At 36.6% G+C, this 20,799-nt stretch overlaps 2 protein-coding genes across 3 annotated transcripts; both read right to left on the minus strand.

Moving 5' to 3' along the window:
• Nucleotides 1-9,009: 9,009 nt before the first annotated feature.
• Nucleotides 9,010-11,069, minus strand: LOC111881534 (probable carboxylesterase 16). The gene is made up of 2 exons (XM_023877924.3): nucleotides 10,203-11,069; nucleotides 9,010-10,013 (listed from the first exon to the last, which is right to left on the minus strand). Exons 1-2 carry the CDS (start codon nucleotides 10,841-10,843, stop codon nucleotides 9,476-9,478), a joined length of 1,179 nt encoding a protein of 392 aa, XP_023733692.1. The 5' UTR covers nucleotides 10,844-11,069; the 3' UTR covers nucleotides 9,010-9,475.
• A 780-nt stretch (nucleotides 11,070-11,849) lies between these two features.
• Nucleotides 11,850-15,139, minus strand: LOC111881533 (phosphoribosylformylglycinamidine cyclo-ligase, chloroplastic). Of its 2 annotated transcripts, none has more exons than XM_023877922.2 (7): nucleotides 14,986-15,139; nucleotides 13,971-14,298; nucleotides 13,790-13,884; nucleotides 13,543-13,704; nucleotides 13,302-13,474; nucleotides 12,328-12,601; nucleotides 11,850-12,259 (listed from the first exon to the last, which is right to left on the minus strand). In XM_023877922.2, exons 2-7 carry the CDS (start codon nucleotides 14,281-14,283, stop codon nucleotides 12,095-12,097), a joined length of 1,182 nt encoding a protein of 393 aa, XP_023733690.1. In that variant the 5' UTR covers nucleotides 14,284-14,298; nucleotides 14,986-15,139; the 3' UTR covers nucleotides 11,850-12,094. The 2 variants fall into 2 exon arrangements, with proteins under 2 accessions (XP_023733690.1, XP_052625185.1); XM_052769225.1 differs by having other exon boundaries at nucleotides 14,850-14,988.
• Between the last annotated feature and the right edge of the window lie 5,660 nt (nucleotides 15,140-20,799).

A 20,799-nucleotide genomic window follows, 5' to 3' on the forward strand; every position in this document is an offset into this window, starting at 1 on the left:
TTTTATTTTGAATGGTCCATCACCTTCTAGAAAACCAGACGCCCCGTCTTCATCATCTTCAATTATTAGGTATGGTCGTATGGGCGCGTGGCTGGTGCTTGGATCGAGAAATGGGAAGCTACGAAATCAAATTCCAATCGACGTCGAATTAGGTCTTAATGTTGATAATTGATAAGCGCTTCCGGCTGCCCTTTTTTGAAATGGATTGGACTTTGGTAGTGGATCAATGGCCCAAATAACAGAATATATATAACAGACATCAAAAGATCCATGCCCCTTCAGGATTTGCTGCCCTGGGCCGTGGCCCAGCTCGCCCTGGGCTTGGGTCGGCCCTGTATGAAGCCAACTAATAGAGATTACAAGGAAATCTGTAATGTCCTGATTTTCAACTCAAGATTTTTCATTTTTATTTATCCAATATATCATAGTGTAATTACATGATGTGGAAACATGAAGTGAATACGTGTGTGTATAGTCGAGCATTGCCCTTCTAACGAGTTTCATGAAAAGCATTTGTAAACAACTGGGTAAGCTCTAGGCTTAGTGAGTTCCCCAAGATAACATATATCACAATACATATACATGCATACAAGTAATGGCTCACGACCTTTCGCCGATCCACCGGATGGCTCACGGCCTATCACCAATCCACCAATAATAAGTGTATCCAGACGTACGACCTACTTGCCATTTCGTCATCAATACTCGGGTCTATAGGCTCCCAACCTGTTGTCGTTCCGCCAGTAACCCCACTCATCCGTACTAAAGACAACAACATTTACACACATGGAAAATACACATTCGGCTTAGGCACATTATACTATTGACTCTACTTTACTAACTCTTATATCCTAAGTCCTAACATACACGAATATATATATCGGAATACATAATATAGTGAGATAACTCACTGGGACAAAGTAGGTGACTCGAAGTTAGGGCAACACTTCTCCTTCACACTTTATTAAGACCTAAATGCATAATACTAAGTCTTATCCTAGTTTCATAATCCTGGAAACTATATAAAGAGCCTAGATTCCTCAATAATCCAGATGTCTACATCAATATCTATCAAGTAAGAAATAACCATGTAGGATCATACTCGAGGTATGGTCCATTTTATAACGCCCTGTTCTGAATCAATTCCTAATTCGAGGTTGTGGCCTGAAGAGCAGTCATCATAAGGATTAGGGCCTTTGAAAAGGTAGGATTTTGGCCCATTTGGATGTGGGTAATGTATATATGTGACCCAATAGTTTGGTTTGCACTTTGGAGTCATAGGGTAAAATGGGAATGTAATGTTCAAACTTCTTTTATGAGTTATGGATTTTAGTTCGATGTGTTTTTATCCAAAAGTAATTAGATAGGGTTGTAGAGATCCTCAATACCCATGGATATAAAGAACGTTGAAAACAGAGTTAGGACGAAGAAGTTATGACCGTTTGAAGTTTGGGTGGTTTTGGGCCAAGCTGAGTACGTTGGGCGTACAAAAGGGTGTACATTGGGAGTACTAATGGAATCCTGAGTACGCTAGGCGTACCAGGATTACGTTAGGCGTACGCAATCAATGCCTAAACCATATTTTCGTGGTTTAAGCCCTATTTAAGCTACTTAACTCCCCTAAACCCACTCCATTCTCAGCCTTCACCCCTCCAACACCCCTTTCAGGAAACCCGAACCTTAGATGAGCCTTGTGAGCTAGAATAAGGTGATTTTGAGTGCTTTGGAGTATGCATGGTGCACCTTGGAGAAGAAGGAATTTCTTGTAGAAGTTTTGGTTGCATTGGAGCTTATAGATCTGGACTTTGTTCACCTTGATCTATCTTCTAGAGGTATAAAGTTTGAATCTTGATGATGCATTTGTTAGACCTAGCTAGTTTTGGATGTTATAAGCTTTTGGTCATTTTAGTGCATAAAGTTTAGATCTTGAAAGTTTGTGACCTTGTTATGGATCATGTTGGAAACTTTATCCATCTAAACATCATTGTGATTTAGATCTGAAGGTTGGAGACTTAGACTTAATAGATTAAGTTGAAAAAGATACACTTTGGTCCCATTTGATGCTTAAAGGCTTGTTCTTGGTGGTTTGGACCATTCTAATGGATAAAGTTGGAAACTTTATCCATTATGGACCTTTTAGGATCCATAAAAATGTAATCTTGATCCTTCTGTACCTTCCATGAGAGTATCATGATGTCTTAATGGATTAATAAGTTAACATTTTAGCTTTTGGACATTTTCTAGACATGGAAAGTCATAAAGGTGGAAACTTTATGACTTGGAATGATGTTGTGGGACTAGATCTGAGTGTTGGATGAAAGGACTTAATAGATTAAGCACTTAATGCAGAAAGTGTCATGTGGTCGGGTACGTCGGGCGTACCTTCGAGTATGTTGTGCATACTCGTATGGGGTCCTGATTCTGATTGGTAAGTACGCCATGCGTACGAGTTGAGTACGTTGGGCGTACTCAACCTGAAGTTTGATTTGTTGACTTTGACTTCCGTTGACCGTTGACTTTTGACCAAGTTTGACCTTGAGCCAAACTTGAGGGTTTTGGCATATTAACTAAGATTTTATTTGGTTCTGGTATTAATACCTCGGAAAGTCGGCGGGGCAGTAGCTAAGGATTTCTTATGGGGGGCTTCTGCATTCGAGGTGAGTCTCCTCACTGTTTGTATGGGCCGAAGGCACCAATGTCGGCCCATTTGGTTTATGTGTTATAGGAAGACCCGAGGGTTAGCCCTAGGCATTATGTATGAAAGACTAGGAGGCGGCTCCTGGTACACTGTATGCTTTATGTATGATAGGAAGACCCAGGGGTTAGCCCTAGGCATTATGTATGAAAAAACATGAGGTGGCTCCTGGCACACTATACGTTAATTAACTAAGTAGAGTAGTATATATGCTAATTGTCTTTGTGATGCTTGCATGGAAGACCAGGATGTGGCTTTAGGCACTTGTTTGTAAGACCCAGGGGTGGCACCCGACTTAGCAAGAAAGACCATGTGGCGGCCTGTGGCATAATAGCAAGACTATGTATCGGCACATAGCATCTTTATTGATTATGATATATGAATGATATGTATGTCTCATGGTTATGTATGGCAGTATGTGATTTATGTGCTTATATAACTAGATAGTATCCGGTTGAAAGAGATCGAAGGGGTAGGCCAACATCCAGATTTAGGGAACTCACTAAGCTCCGTGCTTAAGGTTTTCGGTTTTGGTTTCAGGTACCTCCAGTTTTCAAATAAATGAGCTCGGTACGATCGCAACGCATATACCTATGTTTTCCGCAATATGTGATTTTTGGGAATGAACTCTGATAAATGTTTTATTTGAACTGCTTTTCAATGTGTGAACCAAGTTACAAATGTGTTTTAGTTATATTAGAAATAAAATTTTTGGTCATGAATTTTGGGATGTTACACGTTTTGTATACAAAGTATACTTTTTGTAAATCTCACTTTAAATTCACTAAATCCAGCCTAGACATTACTCCCGTAAGTAGATCAATCAATATAATGACTTGGAATCACTGTTAAATCTTAGTTATAGGTTCATAATAATGACTATGACTATAATTAAAAGTTACATTTAAATAAAACAAGTATAGCTTAACATAAAGAGTAATCTAGCGAGAACTAGGAATTATGCGGGCAGAATTCAGACCCAGAAGCTTTTATTCACCGGTTATCTGACACAGCAGGGCTTCGTCGAAGTGGTCGGAAACTCGGGAGTAAAGGAGCTAAAATCTACAAAGTATTCTAGAGACAATCAGAAGAACGGTGTGCTAAAATAAGAGCTGGAACGAAAGTTTATATAAGCTAAAAAGGGGTGTGTGTCGTGCACATGGTCAGATGAGCACCGCACACCTAGTCAGAAGTGATGATGTGGCGATCAACAAGTGGCGTCATGTGTTGCAAATCTGCTATAGTGTTAGGGCTTGCCACATATGTGGTCTGTGCGCACGGTTGCACACAAGAATTTCTATGTTCTTAAAGATTGCATAACTTCTCTGTATGAGCTCCGCTTTTGACGCGTTTATATCCACGTGTAGCTATCAACGAGTTCTAGAACTTTCGTTTAAACTCTGTCAACTAATTTTGACTTTATTTTAAAAGTTATATTTTTGTAGACATAGATTGTTAAAGCCCGTGTAAAAATCATAACTCTTTCATATGATATATGTTCTCGACTATCTTTATATCGACAAATAGGTATGAATGTGATCTTCAACTATAGTTTAGAATGTTTTTCCTAACAATTGACCGATCTTAACTTAATATTCTGTTTTGCGCACTGGTATGCTGAAACTTCTAAAAATCATAACTTCCTCTCACAAAGTAAGATTTGGGCGTTCTTTACATGCACGGGTTCGCTTTTACGACTACTACTACTTTTGTCAAGACTATTTGTCCTAAATAGTCCTCTATCAAAAAGTTTATTTAGCATAACTGGTCATTTATATTGTGAAGCGAAAATGGGGTGTTACAACCCTCCCCCACTTATAGAGATTTCATCCCTAAAATCCTATTCCTAACGTATTTGAGAACAATGTCTACACCCTATCCTACTAGGGTTTCATGAGATCAACCTAATATCAAGCTAACGTGGTTGCATCAGCTTCGTCCATGTAACTGTAGGACTTCATTTTCAGCTATAGACGTACTCCCGGACTCCTCGCAAAGTTTTCCAAAACCAGGAACTCGTCGAGCTGGACCTCAAGAATTTATTCTCTATGATGAACGATCGCCTTCAGACATGAAATGTTGATATGGTCGACTTGATATAAGGCGATAAATTATGGAAATTTATCTACGACCACCAAGTGGAATTCACTTTCCAGAATATGCCTCTACAAGGCTTAAGGCATAACCTTGCAATACACACGGATCTATATTACAAGCAGCAACTCATCCTAGTTCAGGCGTTCCAATATCATGAATTTTAACCAAAACTACTATAACGGGTTTATTGGCTTGAAAACACTAGAACCAATTCTCTAATATTGGTGGCGGACTCTTTACAAGGCTTTCTTATCGACTAAAGGAATAACACCTAGCTCACCTCGAAGACTAATTACGCATATGTTGTTGTACTCGACGGTTTCTATGAAAAACTACACCACCTATTGAATTCCCGATTCTCTACTCCAAGGTTATATCCTTCATTCGTGAAGGTACGAACCTGATTGGTTCTCTTGGCTATCTGAGCCGCACCTGGGGATTTGGCCAACTCCTAAATCTTATCAGTCGCTTGGGAGGAAAGACATACCTTTCCATGAGAAGCAAGAAACTCATAGCCTACGAGTAATCTAACAAAATACTTCTTTCGTCTGTTACTCGATCAACGAAATCGAACCTAACAACCTCTGTTTACTCATGCTATAACTCTCTTGGACCTTGACGTTGAAATCGAAAGTCGAACTACTTTTCTCACTTTCTCTTTAAGGTTCAGTTCTCCCCCACTAGGGTTCGACCAATCATTTGTTGTTGCTTGTAACTAGCAGAAGTCTAAGTTGGCTTTGCCTCTGTGACTTATTGCTCCTTTTTACTTTGAAGGAAATCATGTTTTTCATATCCAATAACCTTTTATATTCCTATCGTAATACTACTACTAGTATTCCTCGTAAATTTTCTGAGTGTCGTGCACCTGGTTGAAAGTGATGACGTGGCGATCAACGGTTGGTGCCATGTGTCGCAAATCTTCTGAGTGTCAGGGCGCGTCACGCATCTGGTCTATGCGAGCGGCTGCGCGCGGGAACTTATGTGTACTTAAAAATTGCATAACTTCTCCGTACGAGCTCTGTTTTCGACACGCTTTATATCTGAACGTAGCTATTGACGAGTTCTACAACTTTCGTTTAGACTCGGTCGGTTAATTTTGACTTTATTTTAAAAGTTATATTTTTATAGACTTGACTGTTATAGCCCATGTAAAAATCATAAATCTCTCAAACGACATCTGTCCTCGACTGTCTTTATATCGACAGATAGGTATGGACGAGATTTTCAACTATCGTTTATATTGTTTTTCCTAACAATCAACCAATCTTAAATTAAGTTTGTATGTGTAAGACAGATTGGTCCAAAGATAAATGATTTCAGAGAAACAAATAAAATAATCCCCTACCACTTATCTGCGTATAAAACCATCATCCTTGTCTCTTCATTACAACCTACCCTTCACCAATATACCATCCATTTTTTCTCCATACCAATCACCATCACCATTATCAACCTCTAAAATTTCGATACTGAGAAAAAAGAAAGGGGAATTTGATTCCTTGTTGCTGAGGATTCTGGCACATACACAGAAAAGTTGTGAAGAAGTCGTAATGAGGGGGTACCTGTGATTGATTGGGAAGGAAGAAAAGGGGGTTTCGCTCTTTGACAGAGACCTTAAAGCAATACCGGAAGTGGCGATTGATAGAAAAATATGAAAGACCAATGTCGATCTCTGTTTTGCTTGGGGTAAAGGATACGAGCGCAAAAGCAAGCACAATCATAATGCATAAGCAAGCACAATTATCGGTTGATTTTTGTGGTGGTGGGAACCGGGAAGAAGACGTACTGTTGGTCTTGGGTAAAGGGTGGGACTTTTTAATTTAGGGTTTTAATGAAGGGGAAAAAAGCCACATATTAAAAAAATAAAGCCACGTAGGCTTAGTGTAACCGATGAAACCGAGTAAAATCTAGATAATTCTTCTATATGACAGGTAAAAAACGAGTTTAATTGTCTATTGTGCAAAAAAATGTTTAGTGACCAAATCGAAAAAATAACTAAAGTTTGATGTGCTACAGTGACATTTTTCCCTTATTTAAATACTTTTATAATTAAAAGAAAAAGAAAATACTCATCTCTCTCTCTCTCTCTCTCTCTCTCTCTCTCTCTCTCTCTCTCTCTCTCTCTCTCTCTCTCTCTCTCTCTCTCTCTCTTAATCGGGGAATTAACTTAAGAATAAGATGAAAAAGTTTAACAAGAATCAAAGCTCTAACCATGACAGTTGCGTCCTATATGAGTGAGATTTCCAGAAAATGTAATACAATATCCATTCAAACAGAAAATATGAAGAAAAAAAATTATATTCAAAGTCGGTTAAACAAACAAATGATCTCTCACCGGTTAAACAAATCCCAATAAAATTCTACATCAACGCAGAGGAAAAAACAAGAAATGTGCTTACAAGCTAAATCAGATATCCAAGATTGTTCTAAGCTTTCAATTTCCTAAAATTAACATCATTTTTGTTGAATAAAAAAGAAATATGACCACACACCACAAATATCAAACTGAATATGTTTCTTTTTCTTTCTACTAGGTTTGCAGAGTCGGCGTCGCTACTAGGGACTGTAGAGCCACCGACAGTTTCTTTTGATGATTTTGTCACATATCTGGAATGTCATTATTTTTGTCATCGTAGATATAGAAGATCGTCGTCAATGTTACAACGTTTGTGGGTATGAAAAAAATGGAGCTTCGTCTTTCCAAATCTAAAGATCATGGCGACCCTAGGGTTTGTTGTGGCTCCGGCGACCTCGAGTTTCATCTTTATCCTTCTCCGACGATGGCTACGAGCTACAAGATTCATAAAAGGGAGGAGTTGGCAGTTTGCATATGTGGTGCAGATCCAATTTCGGCGGTGCAAATTTGGTTTCGGCGGCAGCAGTGAAAGATAACGACTGAAACAGATGAAATCACTCCGTCAATGTTAGTTCACAGCGAAGAGGAGGCAACGGTGTTTCGCGTTGGCGAAATCGAGAATGAAGGTTATTGGGTGGACTTTCGTCAAGCAGGTGGAAATGGATGGGTAAAGGCGGTAATGGTAGCGGTGGATGGTGGGGACGGGTAGTGGTTTAATGACTAGTTCTTGTATGTGAGGTGTTTTTGATTTGAAGAAGATGAGATAATGAACACGATGAGAGAGAGAGAGAGAGAGAGAGAGAGCAATTTTTTTCTTTTAATCATAAAGGTATTTAAATAAATAAATAAATAAAACTGAAAAAGTAAAAATAAGGACATATTCCTCATTATAAAAAAAAAAAAGTTAAAAGAAATTTGACAAAACTCGCAACAAAATAATAAGTTTGGACCTTTGGTATTAGTCCAAACCTTTTTTTTCTACCAAAGAGGCAATTTTGAGCTAATCGTATGGACCATTCTTGCAGTTTGTCTGTTTTTAATTGAGTTGGTTGAAAAAGATAAAACTTTCATATGTTGTGGATTTGAAAAGATAAAAAGACACGAAAAAGACAAACTAATAATGCAATGAGTTGAATTGGTTGAGAGAGAATGTCTCCATCTACTATTATGTCATAAAGTGTCATACTATAGTCACCGCAACACTATTGCAAAGTCATGTCATCACCGCATCAATTTTTTTCATCACCCTACAGGCATGTCATCACCACATCAATTTTTTTCATCACCCTACAAAACCAAAACCAATGGTAGACCACACATTATCACACATACACAACAGACAACACCTACACTCCAATGGTAAAAAAAAATAAAGAGAAATGGTGAGGTAATAGGTCCACATGCGGTATCCTTACCGCAATCCAACCAGGGTATCGGTGTTATGTTTCACCACACACTGCGGTGCCACCGTTCACCAGACTTTTCGGTTATGGTTGTACCAACCGACCTTAGGGGACCAACCTTCTAATTACTTTACACAGTCAAAGCAAAGCGCGTCACTCGTCACAAAGACAGCAAAACTGACATGTGACTCTTGTCCTTTTTTATTTTTTTTCCTTTTCCCGTCACTTTTCTCCGGTTCGGATCCACCAAAACCCCAATTTATCCGCTTTTTACCAAATCCTGTTGACACGGGTCGGATATACACTAAAACCCAGTTTATCTACTTTTTACTATATAGTTTGTATACGGTCAGATAGACGGATACACACAAAACCCAATTTATCTAACTTGCTTTACACTTTTAGAAAACAACTATTACTATACACATATAATTAAAGCAATTTAACAACTCGCAAAATATAAAACATCATCTTAACCAATCAAATTTTCCACATAATTACATGCAAAACTGACCAAGAATACACAGTCTCTGAAGATTAAAGAACAAACCATTTATTTTTCTATACACTATTACTACAAACAATATAAACAATAACGAAACAAAAGAATCAATAAAATTGTGTTCCCAACCTAATACAAGGTTAAAACATGCTACATCTCATTATACATCAAAAAAATATTGTTTGGCTCTTATCCTATCGAATATAATACAGTAAGTTCCAAGTTCCAACCACTCCATATTATTAACTTCACTTAATTGGCTGTTGATGGTAACTAACTTTACTCTGATAAATTTTTTATTTTTATCACCAATCAAATACTTTTTACTTTATGTACCTTGAACCTCTTGTGGTGTGCTGAATCTTATCTCCATGAGCTCAAAATTTGTGGTCTGGAAATTAAAAATTCCATTTTCACTCTTTTTAGTACGAAAACTCAAGCCCTCTGAGTGATATATACTTCTTTACCCATATGGCAATATCTTCTGCACATGCTTGAGCTTTAGGTGTCTTCAAAAACATCTCAAAGGTTGCAAATTCATGAACAGCATCTTTGTAATCATAAACAGGGGCATCTACATTAACCTGACGAAGCTCCTGTGAGTATGCAATGGCACGATCACGCATCCAATCATGTTCAGCTACTATTGTGAGTGTAGGAGGCATGTGTTTTAATGGTATTCTTTTAGCTGTCATCAGAGGGTTGGCAGCTGGATGATCAAGATTGAATTGATCATCTGGTAAGAAAAGCTTCCAGGCTAACATGGCCATGGTTCTGTCATAGAGGTAAGAGTTAGCTAGCTTGATTTCGGATTTTGTTGGAGTGTTTCCGATTACAAAAGGGTACATAAGAACTTGTGCCACCACCCTTACAGGGTCTAATAGGTTCCCAGCTTCTACTGCTTTTTGTGTGACATAATTTGCGATGTTTGAACCAGAGCTTACACCTAGGAGGACACACCTGTTAATGGCAATAAAACCAAGAAGAAATCAATACATTGTTTTTGCCTTTCATTGAGGATCTGTGTGATAGATAGATTCGTGTGGAGTGGTATACAAGTTAACAGATCGTGATAACCATGGAACAGGTAGGATTGTGCCCAAATCGGAATAGATTCTAAGAGATAATGAATTCTTGAAGATTTGTTACCTGGAAAGATCGGCATGAGCAGCAATCCAAGGCTCGATCATGGAAGAACCAAAACCATCAACGATCTGTCTCCTCCTGAGGTTAACGCGACCTGAGATCCTACACTCGGCCAAATTCGCCTGCTTAGCTAACCAACTCAACGCCTCAACGCCGTCCTCAAACGCCGCGGGATACTTACTCTCCGGTGCAAGCCTATACCCTACCGCCACCACAATCGCATCACACGCCTTGGCGATCCTCCGACAAAACAGATCATTCGCCAACGAAACACTGCTTCCGGTCACAAATCCACCTCCGTGAAACTGCAAAACCACGGGCAATTTACGTAAATTATCGCCTAGAGCTGGCGAGTAGCCACCGTAAACCCCATCACTTTGTTTTAACCCTCTAGATTTGACAAGTACTGAATCAGGGAGAAAGATCCGGAGGGTTAAAGATGTCAATGGATCGATATGGATATCTTTGGTAGCTACACCATCTTCAGAGAAGCTAGGGTTGGCCGGAGCGACGGATTCATCGGGGCGAGAGACGACACCAAATTGATTGAAGATTTTGGTGTGGGTTTCAGTGAGGGTTTGTAATTGGCGTTTCAAGATGAATTTATGAAGAACACTGTAGAATTTTACAGATACAGACGGCATGTTGAACAAGGAATCAAAGAAGAAGATTTAGTAAAGAACATTTGGGGGAAATTTGGGGATTAGTTAGGGTTTTAAGGTGATAGAAGAGACTTGTTCAATTCAAAATTGGGGAAGAAGGTTCGAACATGGTATTAATAATTAATTGAAGTATACAGGCGTAGGTGCGTGGGTGTGTTATTTTTTCTATAAGGGTAGGCTGCGTTGCATGGTTATATTTCTAGACGCTGATGATTCTTACGATTAGTCGATTGCTACTTTCTTGGAAAATTAATAATAATCATTATTTATAAGACCACATGTATGTATGTGTTGAATTTTAATAGATTAATCAAACTAGTAACTAGTGTTTTCGGTTTGAAAATTTGGTGAACCAATTAACTAACGATATCCTAAATATTAAATAATAGATAGATTAGAAACAAGTTTCTAAAATTAAGCGATGCCTTAAATTTTAATAAAATAAACAACAAACTGATGTGTCAATTGGTTAAGAAATAGTATTGTAAATCTGCTTAATAGATATAATTATGATCTTAATTGTTGGTGTCATTATTTTCCATTTTAGATGATTGACGAAGCACAGCAAAGCAAACCCATAATTTTATTTGTCAATAATCATATTAATATTTATTTTGAAAGATTAATGTTTGCAAAAATATGGTACGCCGACACACAACAACTCAATTTTCAAAGATACAGTACAGTCGACTTCGCATGCTGTCCAATATCGTTGGGTCATTGCATATTGACATGCATTTCCATAATAAAGTATATTATTGCACCTCAAAATTACGATTGGGATTATCACGTCTTTTGTATAATATTTCTACATATCAGGTGTGTTGCATTTGTTTGTATACTTGTGGCCTTGAAGGATGCCAAGTATTTTATCTTATTATTAAAAAAACATTTCCAGTTTAATTAACGTTAAAATCGATAAGGTTATATTCTGTTTTCAAAGTCTTGAAAACATCATATAGATAATTACAAGTTGATACAAAAACAATACAAAAATTGCAATCTTTTTTTAACTCTTAAAAGATAACAGAAATTTTCGAATTAAAACAGCTCCAATACACAGACACAAACATGACTCTTAAGTCGCAAAATCCCCGAAAAAAACATTTATTTCACACCTCCAAAATTACAAAGTACAATACTAAAACAGCAATGGATCAAAACCCACAAGTTTATGTTAGTAAAATCCATACCTCAAAGTAACAACGGGTCACAAGAAGCAAGTCATCAAAACTACTGATAACCCACACCATCACCGCTTATAACTTCACCAATACGATACACCATCCCACCTTCTTCCTTAACTACCCTTTCAGCAGCCTCTTTACTAACAACCAAAACCATCCCAATTCCCATATTAAAAGTCCTCTTCATTTCACCATCTTCAATTCCTCCAGCCTGAAAAAGGGCAAAACCGGAAACATTAAAATAAGCAACTTTTTTTAATACTAAAAAAACTTACATACCTTTTGGATCCATTTAAAAACAGGGGGAACCGGCCAAGAGTCGTTATAAACAAGAGCGCCAAGCCCTTTCGGGAAAACACGAGGGATGTTATCTGTGAAGCCGCCACCTGTTATATGTGCAATTCCTTTTATACCCTTATTGCCCTCCTTGCTTATGATATCAAGCACTTGTTTTACATATATTACAGTTGGTGCCATTAAGGCTTCAGCTAATGTGACAGATTCTTCACCCGGGAGTTTGTCTTTCAATGAAAGCCCACTTCTCGCTAGCACCCTATAACAAACAAAATATATATAAACAAAGAAATGTATACGTTACATTATAGACTAAATTACATTTTTGGTCCCTGAGTATAGCTGATTTATACAATATTGGTCCCAAAGTTTTCTTTGCCAAATTTGGTCCTTATTTGACATTCTTGTAATGTCTTTGGTCCTTGTTCCAAGTAAAATGACTATTTTTGGTCACTGATTATAGCTGAATTTGGCAATTTTGGTCCCAAAAATGTATAGTCCTTTTACTTGGAATAGGGATAAAAAATGTTAAAAAAACCTCAAGGACCAAAAGTGCAAGACAACCCTTTGGGACCAAAACTGAAAAAGTAAACTATATGCAAGGACCAACAAAATGTAATTTTCTCTATATTATATAAATAGTAAATTACATTTTTGGAACCAAAGTTTGTTCAAAAACTGCAGTTTTGGTCCCAAATAGTTTTTTCTTACAATTTTGGTGCCTAATTTCAATTGTTGCAACAATATTGGTCTTTGAGTTTGTTCAAAAACTGTATCTTCAATAGTTTCCTTTTGCAATTTTGGTGTCTATAGGGGCCAAAATCGTTACAACAATTCAAAACAGGCACCAAAATTGCGAGAGTAAACCATTTGGGACCAAAACAGTAATTTCTGAACAAACTCGGGAACCAAAAATGTAATTTAGTCTTATATAAAGGAAGTTTGAATTCTTAAACCACCTTCGAACAAGTGAGAAACCATTTGAGTGGACCCCACTAGATGGGAGGCCAATAAGCACATCTCCAACTTCTATATTCTTCCCATTTATAACCGACTCCTTTTTCACAATTCCAACTGCAAAACCACTAAGATCGTATTCTCCTTCTGCATAAAAATCTGGCATTTCTGCAGTCTGAAAGAAAAAAAAAGTCAACAACAAAGTCAAACCTTAAGAAAAGTACGTTGCTATTATTGTACTACCTCTCCACCCAAAAGAGCACAGTCAGATTGTTGGCAACCATCGACAATTCCTTTTATAACCTTTTCAGCAAGATCAACATCAAGGCGACTTGTTGCATAGTAATCAAGGAAGAATAAAGGCTTTGCTCCAGATGTGATGATGTCATTCACACTCATTGCCACCTAAAGGGTAAACATGTTTTAGTAATAACAAAAAAAAGTATAATAATAGTAATAATGTCGGAAAGTTGGTGAATTTTATTATTACCAAATCAATTCCAATGGAATCATGGATTCCAGTCTCGAATGCCAGCTTAAGTTTGGTTCCTACACCATCTGTACCAGCTACAAGATATGAATCCCCTAAAAACAAAAAATAACTAATATGAGAAAAGTGTATGTAAGAAATAAATTTTAATTTTTAATAGTAATAAATAAAAAAGAAATACCAAGTGGAAAAAGGCCACCAAAGCCTCCAATTCCAGGTGCCATCTTGGCAATCCTGCGTACAAGCTCTGAACCAGCATCTATGTCAACACCAGCTTCTTTATATGTAAGGCCCTCTTCATGATTGCTTTTAACCACACATGAAATTCCATTTTTTGTATGTCTTCTGAATGATAAGTTTGTAGGTTTCTTAGACAAGTAAGAAAGCTTGTGTGTTGTTGCAGAAAAGGGAGAGGTATATGATGATTGACGACAAGAGGGCTTGATTGTGTACTTCGATGTCTCTAGATTTGATCCAAATGTTGTAGTGTTCATGATGCCAAAAAGATGCTGAAAGATAGTTGGTAGATTAATATTGTTTTATAGAAGTTATTATTGATTTTTTTTTTTGCATGGCTTATAATTTTGACCTCTATTAATCTGTTAAAATTGTTGTTGTCGAAAACGTCGTTTTATTTTCTATGTGTGGGTACTAAAAAACTGAAAGATCAAATACTATAAATTACGACTTTTTCCATAACAACCCGATTAATCAATCACAATTTAGGGATGTTTGCCTAATAATCAGGATACACTATCAAGAACCCTTCATTCACTTTGCTTTTCCACTGTCACCTATGCCTTAATCACCTAATTTTCTCAAACACAACAGTTTCGTAGTTCATATATAGCAATACTTTCCAAATTCTACCAATGTCTGCTCCCCTTGCATGTAATCTGAAACTAATATTTCGTGCATGTCAATTATTCTTCTGTCTTCTTCTTTTTAATTTGGTTATAGAGCTTTAAAACCACATATACATTGGTCGATTTACGAATTTTCTCTATAATTATGTAATCTTATACACAAATTCTTAAAATTTTCACCAATATTAACTTACTTTTTTTGCTAGCTACGTCATCCATCATCAACAGAGGAGATATAACACCTCATGGACCAACATATAAATGAAAAGAAACCACGTAAATTTGGGTCCTTAGATAACAGAAGAAAACGTTTGACCGGAGAAGGCGTACCTTTTGATTGTGGTGTTATAGAAGACGAAACTGCGAGCGCGGAACAGAGTGACCGAAGTGTCCGGAGGAGAAGGAGGGATTCAGCACAGGGTTGAACCGTGTTGAACTTGAAGCCCTAACTTGGTGGTTTGGCCGTTACCGTTAGCGAATCAGATTATAAAACAAGTTCAATTGTGAAGCCCAATTTTTTCAAACCCTAAAACGCCTAAAGCCCAAACAACTATAATTCTTAATTCCAACCATGTTTATTATCTTCCAATTATTTTATGGTATGATATTTACTTTTAGAGATAATGAAGAGAAAAATAGTCATGTCATCTATTTATATCTAACATGTTTTTAACATATTTTTTTAAAATGGAATACGTCCGAAACTCCATATTTTGGCCACTTCGCCATTTTGGATTCTAGTGTATACTATATAGATTTCAAAGCATATGTTCTCTTGAAAAGACATTTTTACTTGAAGGACTCGGTGAAGCTTTGGTGTGAGCCTATAGGAATGGTGATGCATTCTAAATTAAGTGATTCAAACCCTCAAATTTCCATACACGAACAAAGAAATCATCTCTTTCGTAGATGTTATCTTCGTATTCAAACTAGGTTGTTAGTTTCGTAGACTAATAATAATGTTAATGTGGTTGCTCGGGTCCTCCAAACAAAGATGAAGATTGTGGGTATTTTCATTGTATTGATGAATACCTAATAGTCAGTACAAGGAAAACTTTTTGAAATGCATACATAGTTGAATGAGATAACGGAGTAACATCCTATTGAACCAAATGTTCAAAAACCAATTAAAGCAAACAACTATAACTTAGTGTCTCTGGTTAGGATTTTGATATTTTTGTGCGTTACTTCCACCATTTTCAGTGTTGTTTAAGACTAAACATGCATTGTCCCTAGACTAATTAGTTGGATGTACCTGTTATTGCAAACTTATATATATATATATATATATATATATATATATATATATATATATATATGTGTGTGTGTGTGTGTGTGTGTATTTTTGCATGAAAATGTCATCTTAGTCTTTATAAGAAAATGACATATTAGTGTTTATATTAAGACATCGATCATCAAATCTAGTGTAAAAATGATTAGTTGTTCAAAGCCTAAAAATATTGTGTTGTACCTAGACTAATAACCAAAAAACTAAACATCGCCTTAAATTTAATGATCTACAAGCAGGTAATTTTATACTGTATGATCATAAAGTATTTGGCATGGAAATTATGAGGAAGTTGTTTTGAGCCTTATTTATAAGTATGTTTGTGTGGACTGTGCATGTTGCGAATACAGATGTCAAGAGACGCCATTTTTATTGGTCAATATATGTTTAAGGAAAGTCACACAATGTAATAAGAATTTATTTTTTTATTTTATGTGAGGGGAATAAACCCCAATTGCAGATGTGCTTTAAAAACTCTTATAATAGCAATATACGTTAAGAGTAAATCATTTATAGCAATAAATGTTTAAAATTTGAGGTGATGTCTAAAGTACATTTGTGTTGAAGCTAGGGAGTTTGAAAAGATTATAAATGATTACAAATCTCAATGAATCACATATAGTTTGCAATTCTTATACAAATATTATAATCCCATAATAAATAATTTCAAGTATGTAAAAATTTATTTAAATCTAATAATAAATTAGCTCATGAATTTATCAGCGTTATAACAAGAATCATCTCTGATAATGTCAGCTTAAAAATATGATCACCACTCTGACTTGGTTATCTTCATAAGCATCCATTTTATGGCAGGAAAAGTGACCAAGGAGAAGCTTCGAAGGTTTTATCTCTGTTGAAGGGTGTAATTGATTATAATAGCTTGAAATATGTGGATTTAGTAGTAGATGTGAGTTCCAATTATCTTGTCTGTTAAAAAGGGTGTTATCAGAAGATCTCTATGTACTTTCAACCTACCCGTAGTTGCAAATAAGTGTTTGCACATGATTCAGCTTAATATTTTAAGTGAGTTTTTAGAAATCTATTTTTTCATTGAATATTGTTCAAGTTTTGTGAGGACTTTTTTTTAGCTTGGGGATACTGAAGACATTCAATGAGTACTTCATCTTACTATGAATATTGCGAGATATAACAACATACTTTGTATTACAATTTACAACCCTACAGTTATGTTCTTATCAAATCATTGTTTTTCTGGTGATCAAACGGTTAAATTGTAATATTTAGCAACTTTTCTTGATTTCTATATTTTATACCATCAAACTTTCACTTTTTTGGTTTTGTTGACAATTTAAAAGAACTTTCAAAGTAAAATAATTTAAGGTCACATGAATTTAATTTCATTTTGTTACTGATAATAGCAATGTATTTCTACTACATTATCAATAATTTCATTTTGTTACTGATAATAGCAATGTACTTCTACTACCTTATCAATAATAGCAACATCACTTGATTCTAAAATTATTTACATATTTTTTCCAATATTGACGATGCATTTTTATTTTTTACTAAAAAAAACACAATCGCTTTTCTTTATTAATTATGCCAATCTCGGTCCATATTATATTTGGAGTATTCACCATCCTAAGATCAAGATATTACACTTTAAAAAATCTATGTGGTTATAACATTCCACCTTATTCTTTAAAAAACGAAAATTGCCTTTCTGTGCTCGTGCTTAGCATGGGCCTTGGAACTTGCCTAGTATGTATATATATATATATATATATATGCAGGAAAAGGTCATCTTAGTCTTTATAAGAAAATGACATATTAGTGTTTATGTTAAGACATCGATCATCAAATCTCTTAGGGAAGAGAAAGATAAGGAGAGCTATACATAAAAGGCAAAGCATTGGCAATTCATTTTTTGGTTTTGAATAGTTAACACACCCTAAATCAATGAATTCCCATCAACAAACCTTTATTTCAATATTTAAAGTTTTTTTTTCAAAAAAATGTTCCCGAAATGATGCGTTACAAGTTTACATCGATGTTTTTGTGCTTTAACTTTCTAAATCTTTTAGTTTTCGATTTCCTAGGATGGATGTTAGGGTTTCAAACCCAACAAATATAAAAGGGTGCAATGTACTCCAAAAACACTGTTATTATACACTAAAAAGTAGTACACGGCAAGCAAAGTTGATCCTTAAAGACAGAGGACTAATGTGTATATTTCTTTACGTAAGGTACAAGTCAGTCACCCAAAAAGGGGGTTCATATTTGCAGGATATTAAAAAACAACTTAAGCAATAATAAGCTGAAAGAGAATTCAGAAATGTAAAGGTTCCAATCCTATGTTTGAATATGTATGTATTGCAGTTCAATTGTGAAATGGAATTAACTTTAACTCCATCTAAGTTGGTACTTTAACAAGCTCTAACACTCCCAGTTTACCAAGATGTTAAATTCAAAACAAGCTCTTTATTCCTGCTACATATGATGCATAAAGTTTGAGTGGTTCGGATTTGGGAAAACGTGGTCAAAATACATAGGGTTTTCATGTAACATCCCAAAATTTACAACCAAAAATTTCATTTTTAATATAATAATTATAAAACCATTTGTCTGAAAACAGCCATAGTATCAATTCAAATCAAAACCCACTATCAATAGTCAAAACATGTCATTGTAAAACAACATCAGAGTATGACTCCTAAAGATCTCGTGTGCAGAAAATATAGTTTGATGCATTGCGAGCATGTCGGCTCCTTCCCCTTCGAAGAGGAAGTACCTGAAACCAAAATTGTAAACCGTAAGCACAAAGCTTAATGAGTTCCCCCATCATACCACATACCATACAGTAACATATTGCCTAGCATATATGGGTGCTAACCTACCCCTTCGGTATCTTTCAACCGGTAACCGCCTAGCATATTTGGGTGTTGGCCTACCCCTTCGATCTCTTTCAACCGGTAACATGGACTATTTCACCCCTAGTACTACCACATATCATCCTAGTGCATAAACACATAAGTCATACATTGCCTAGCACATCTGGGTGCTAGCCTACCCGTTCGGTCCTTACGACCGGTAACAAGGTCTATACTACCCTTCCTACTACTATCACATAATAACATAACGTACTAGCACATAAAGCATAACAGATATTGGCATACCAGAAAATTATCACAAAGACAATCATCTCAACTATAATCAACTACTAGTGGGCCGACATTGGTGCCTTTGACCCACTCCTACTAGAAGGTAACTCACCTCGATGTTGTAGAGTAGCTGAACTGTCCGCGGCTCATAAATCAACCTCGCTCAAACTCCTACACATATAAGATTTCCTTAATTTACCCTTTCATACTCATACCCCCTTAAGGGTCAACTTTGGTCAAGGTCAAAGTCAAAGTCAACATTCTGGTCAAAGTCAACATTCTCGGTTGACTCAACTCGTCAAGTTGGTCCATCAACTCATCGAGTCCCATAAATCATAAAACCTTGGAATCATGATCTAACTCGTCGAGTCCGCCTTGAACTCATCGAGTCCTTCCTTTTACATAATCGAGGCACTTCGACCCAACTCATCGAGTTCTTCAGTTTGTTTAGCTTTCTTAATGGATTAAGTCACTAATCTTCGTATCTAAGCTCCATACTTCAGATATAGACTGGAAATGTCCTTATAGGTGTAAAGTTTCCAACTTTACCCGTTAATACCTTTCCTCAAGATATTTAGATCAAACACTTACTCTAAAGATCTATATCTTGATCCAAAAGCCATCAATACTTCAAGATAGGGTGTACAAACAGAGATCTAGACCTTAGAGACTAGATGAACACGTAACGCCTTCAACATTCTCTTCATGCATGGCCCTTTGGAGCTTAAAGGGCCAAAATGGTAGTCTAAAGATTGCATGGGACTTCTATGGCCATAAAGTTTGCACCTTTATGCCATGAAAGCCCTTCAAGACACTAAATCTAGAAGGTTAGTCACTTGGGACGTCCATTTCCCAAGGATCAAGATATTTGGACCAAAAAACCCAATAAAAGTGTTAAGAAAGAGATCTAAGCAATCATTTGGCAAGTTTGAGACTTGCTTACCAAAAAGTGACGAGGATGTGGTGAAGTTTCTGGATCTACAACTCTTTCTTGAGTCCTCAAGCTTATTCTTCTTCCACAAGCCTTAAACACACAAAAATCTCTCAAGGATGGCTCACAAACTCACACAATGCATTAGGGTTTGGGAATTGAAGGATGTAAATGAGGCCAACCTATGGAGGTTAAGGTGTTTAAATAGGGTGCAAAACCGTGAAAATTAGGGTTTCATTATGCCCGTCCTACTTGTCAAGTTGAGGCTCTCAACTCGTCGAGTAGACTTTACAACCCACATCCAATTCCATTCCTACTCGACGAGTTTGGGGCCTCCAACTCATCAAGTTTCCATGTAACACCCCGTTTCTGGTATGTATTTGATCTACTTTTATATCATTTGTATTAATGACTCGACGAGTGGCAGCCCTAACTCGTCGAGTAGATGCGAGGTTGGGACGCAGGTTTAAGTAATCTACTCGCCGAGTCCGCGCTTGGACTCAACGAGTAGGCCAGTCTGGATGAAACCCTAAATAAAGGGTTTTCACCCTTTTTAAACCACATTATGAGCTTCAGGTCCAGCCTCCATCACATCCAGAGCATTAAATTTGAAACCCTAATTCCCTTTTGGCAATCTTGAGCTTTCTTAGTGACTTGGAGGGTTTTTGGTGCATTGTGTATCTAGTAGAAGAGTTAGAAGGAAGAAGGATCGAGGGAGAAGGACTAGATCTAGGAGCAACATTAGTTTCTCTTCACTTTCAGGTAATCAAGCTCAAAACTTGACTTGTGGTTTTATA

This window comes from Lactuca sativa, chromosome 3 (assembly GCF_002870075.4).
Source record: "Lactuca sativa cultivar Salinas chromosome 3, Lsat_Salinas_v11, whole genome shotgun sequence".
In the NCBI taxonomy this organism is placed as follows: domain Eukaryota; kingdom Viridiplantae; phylum Streptophyta; class Magnoliopsida; order Asterales; family Asteraceae; genus Lactuca; species Lactuca sativa.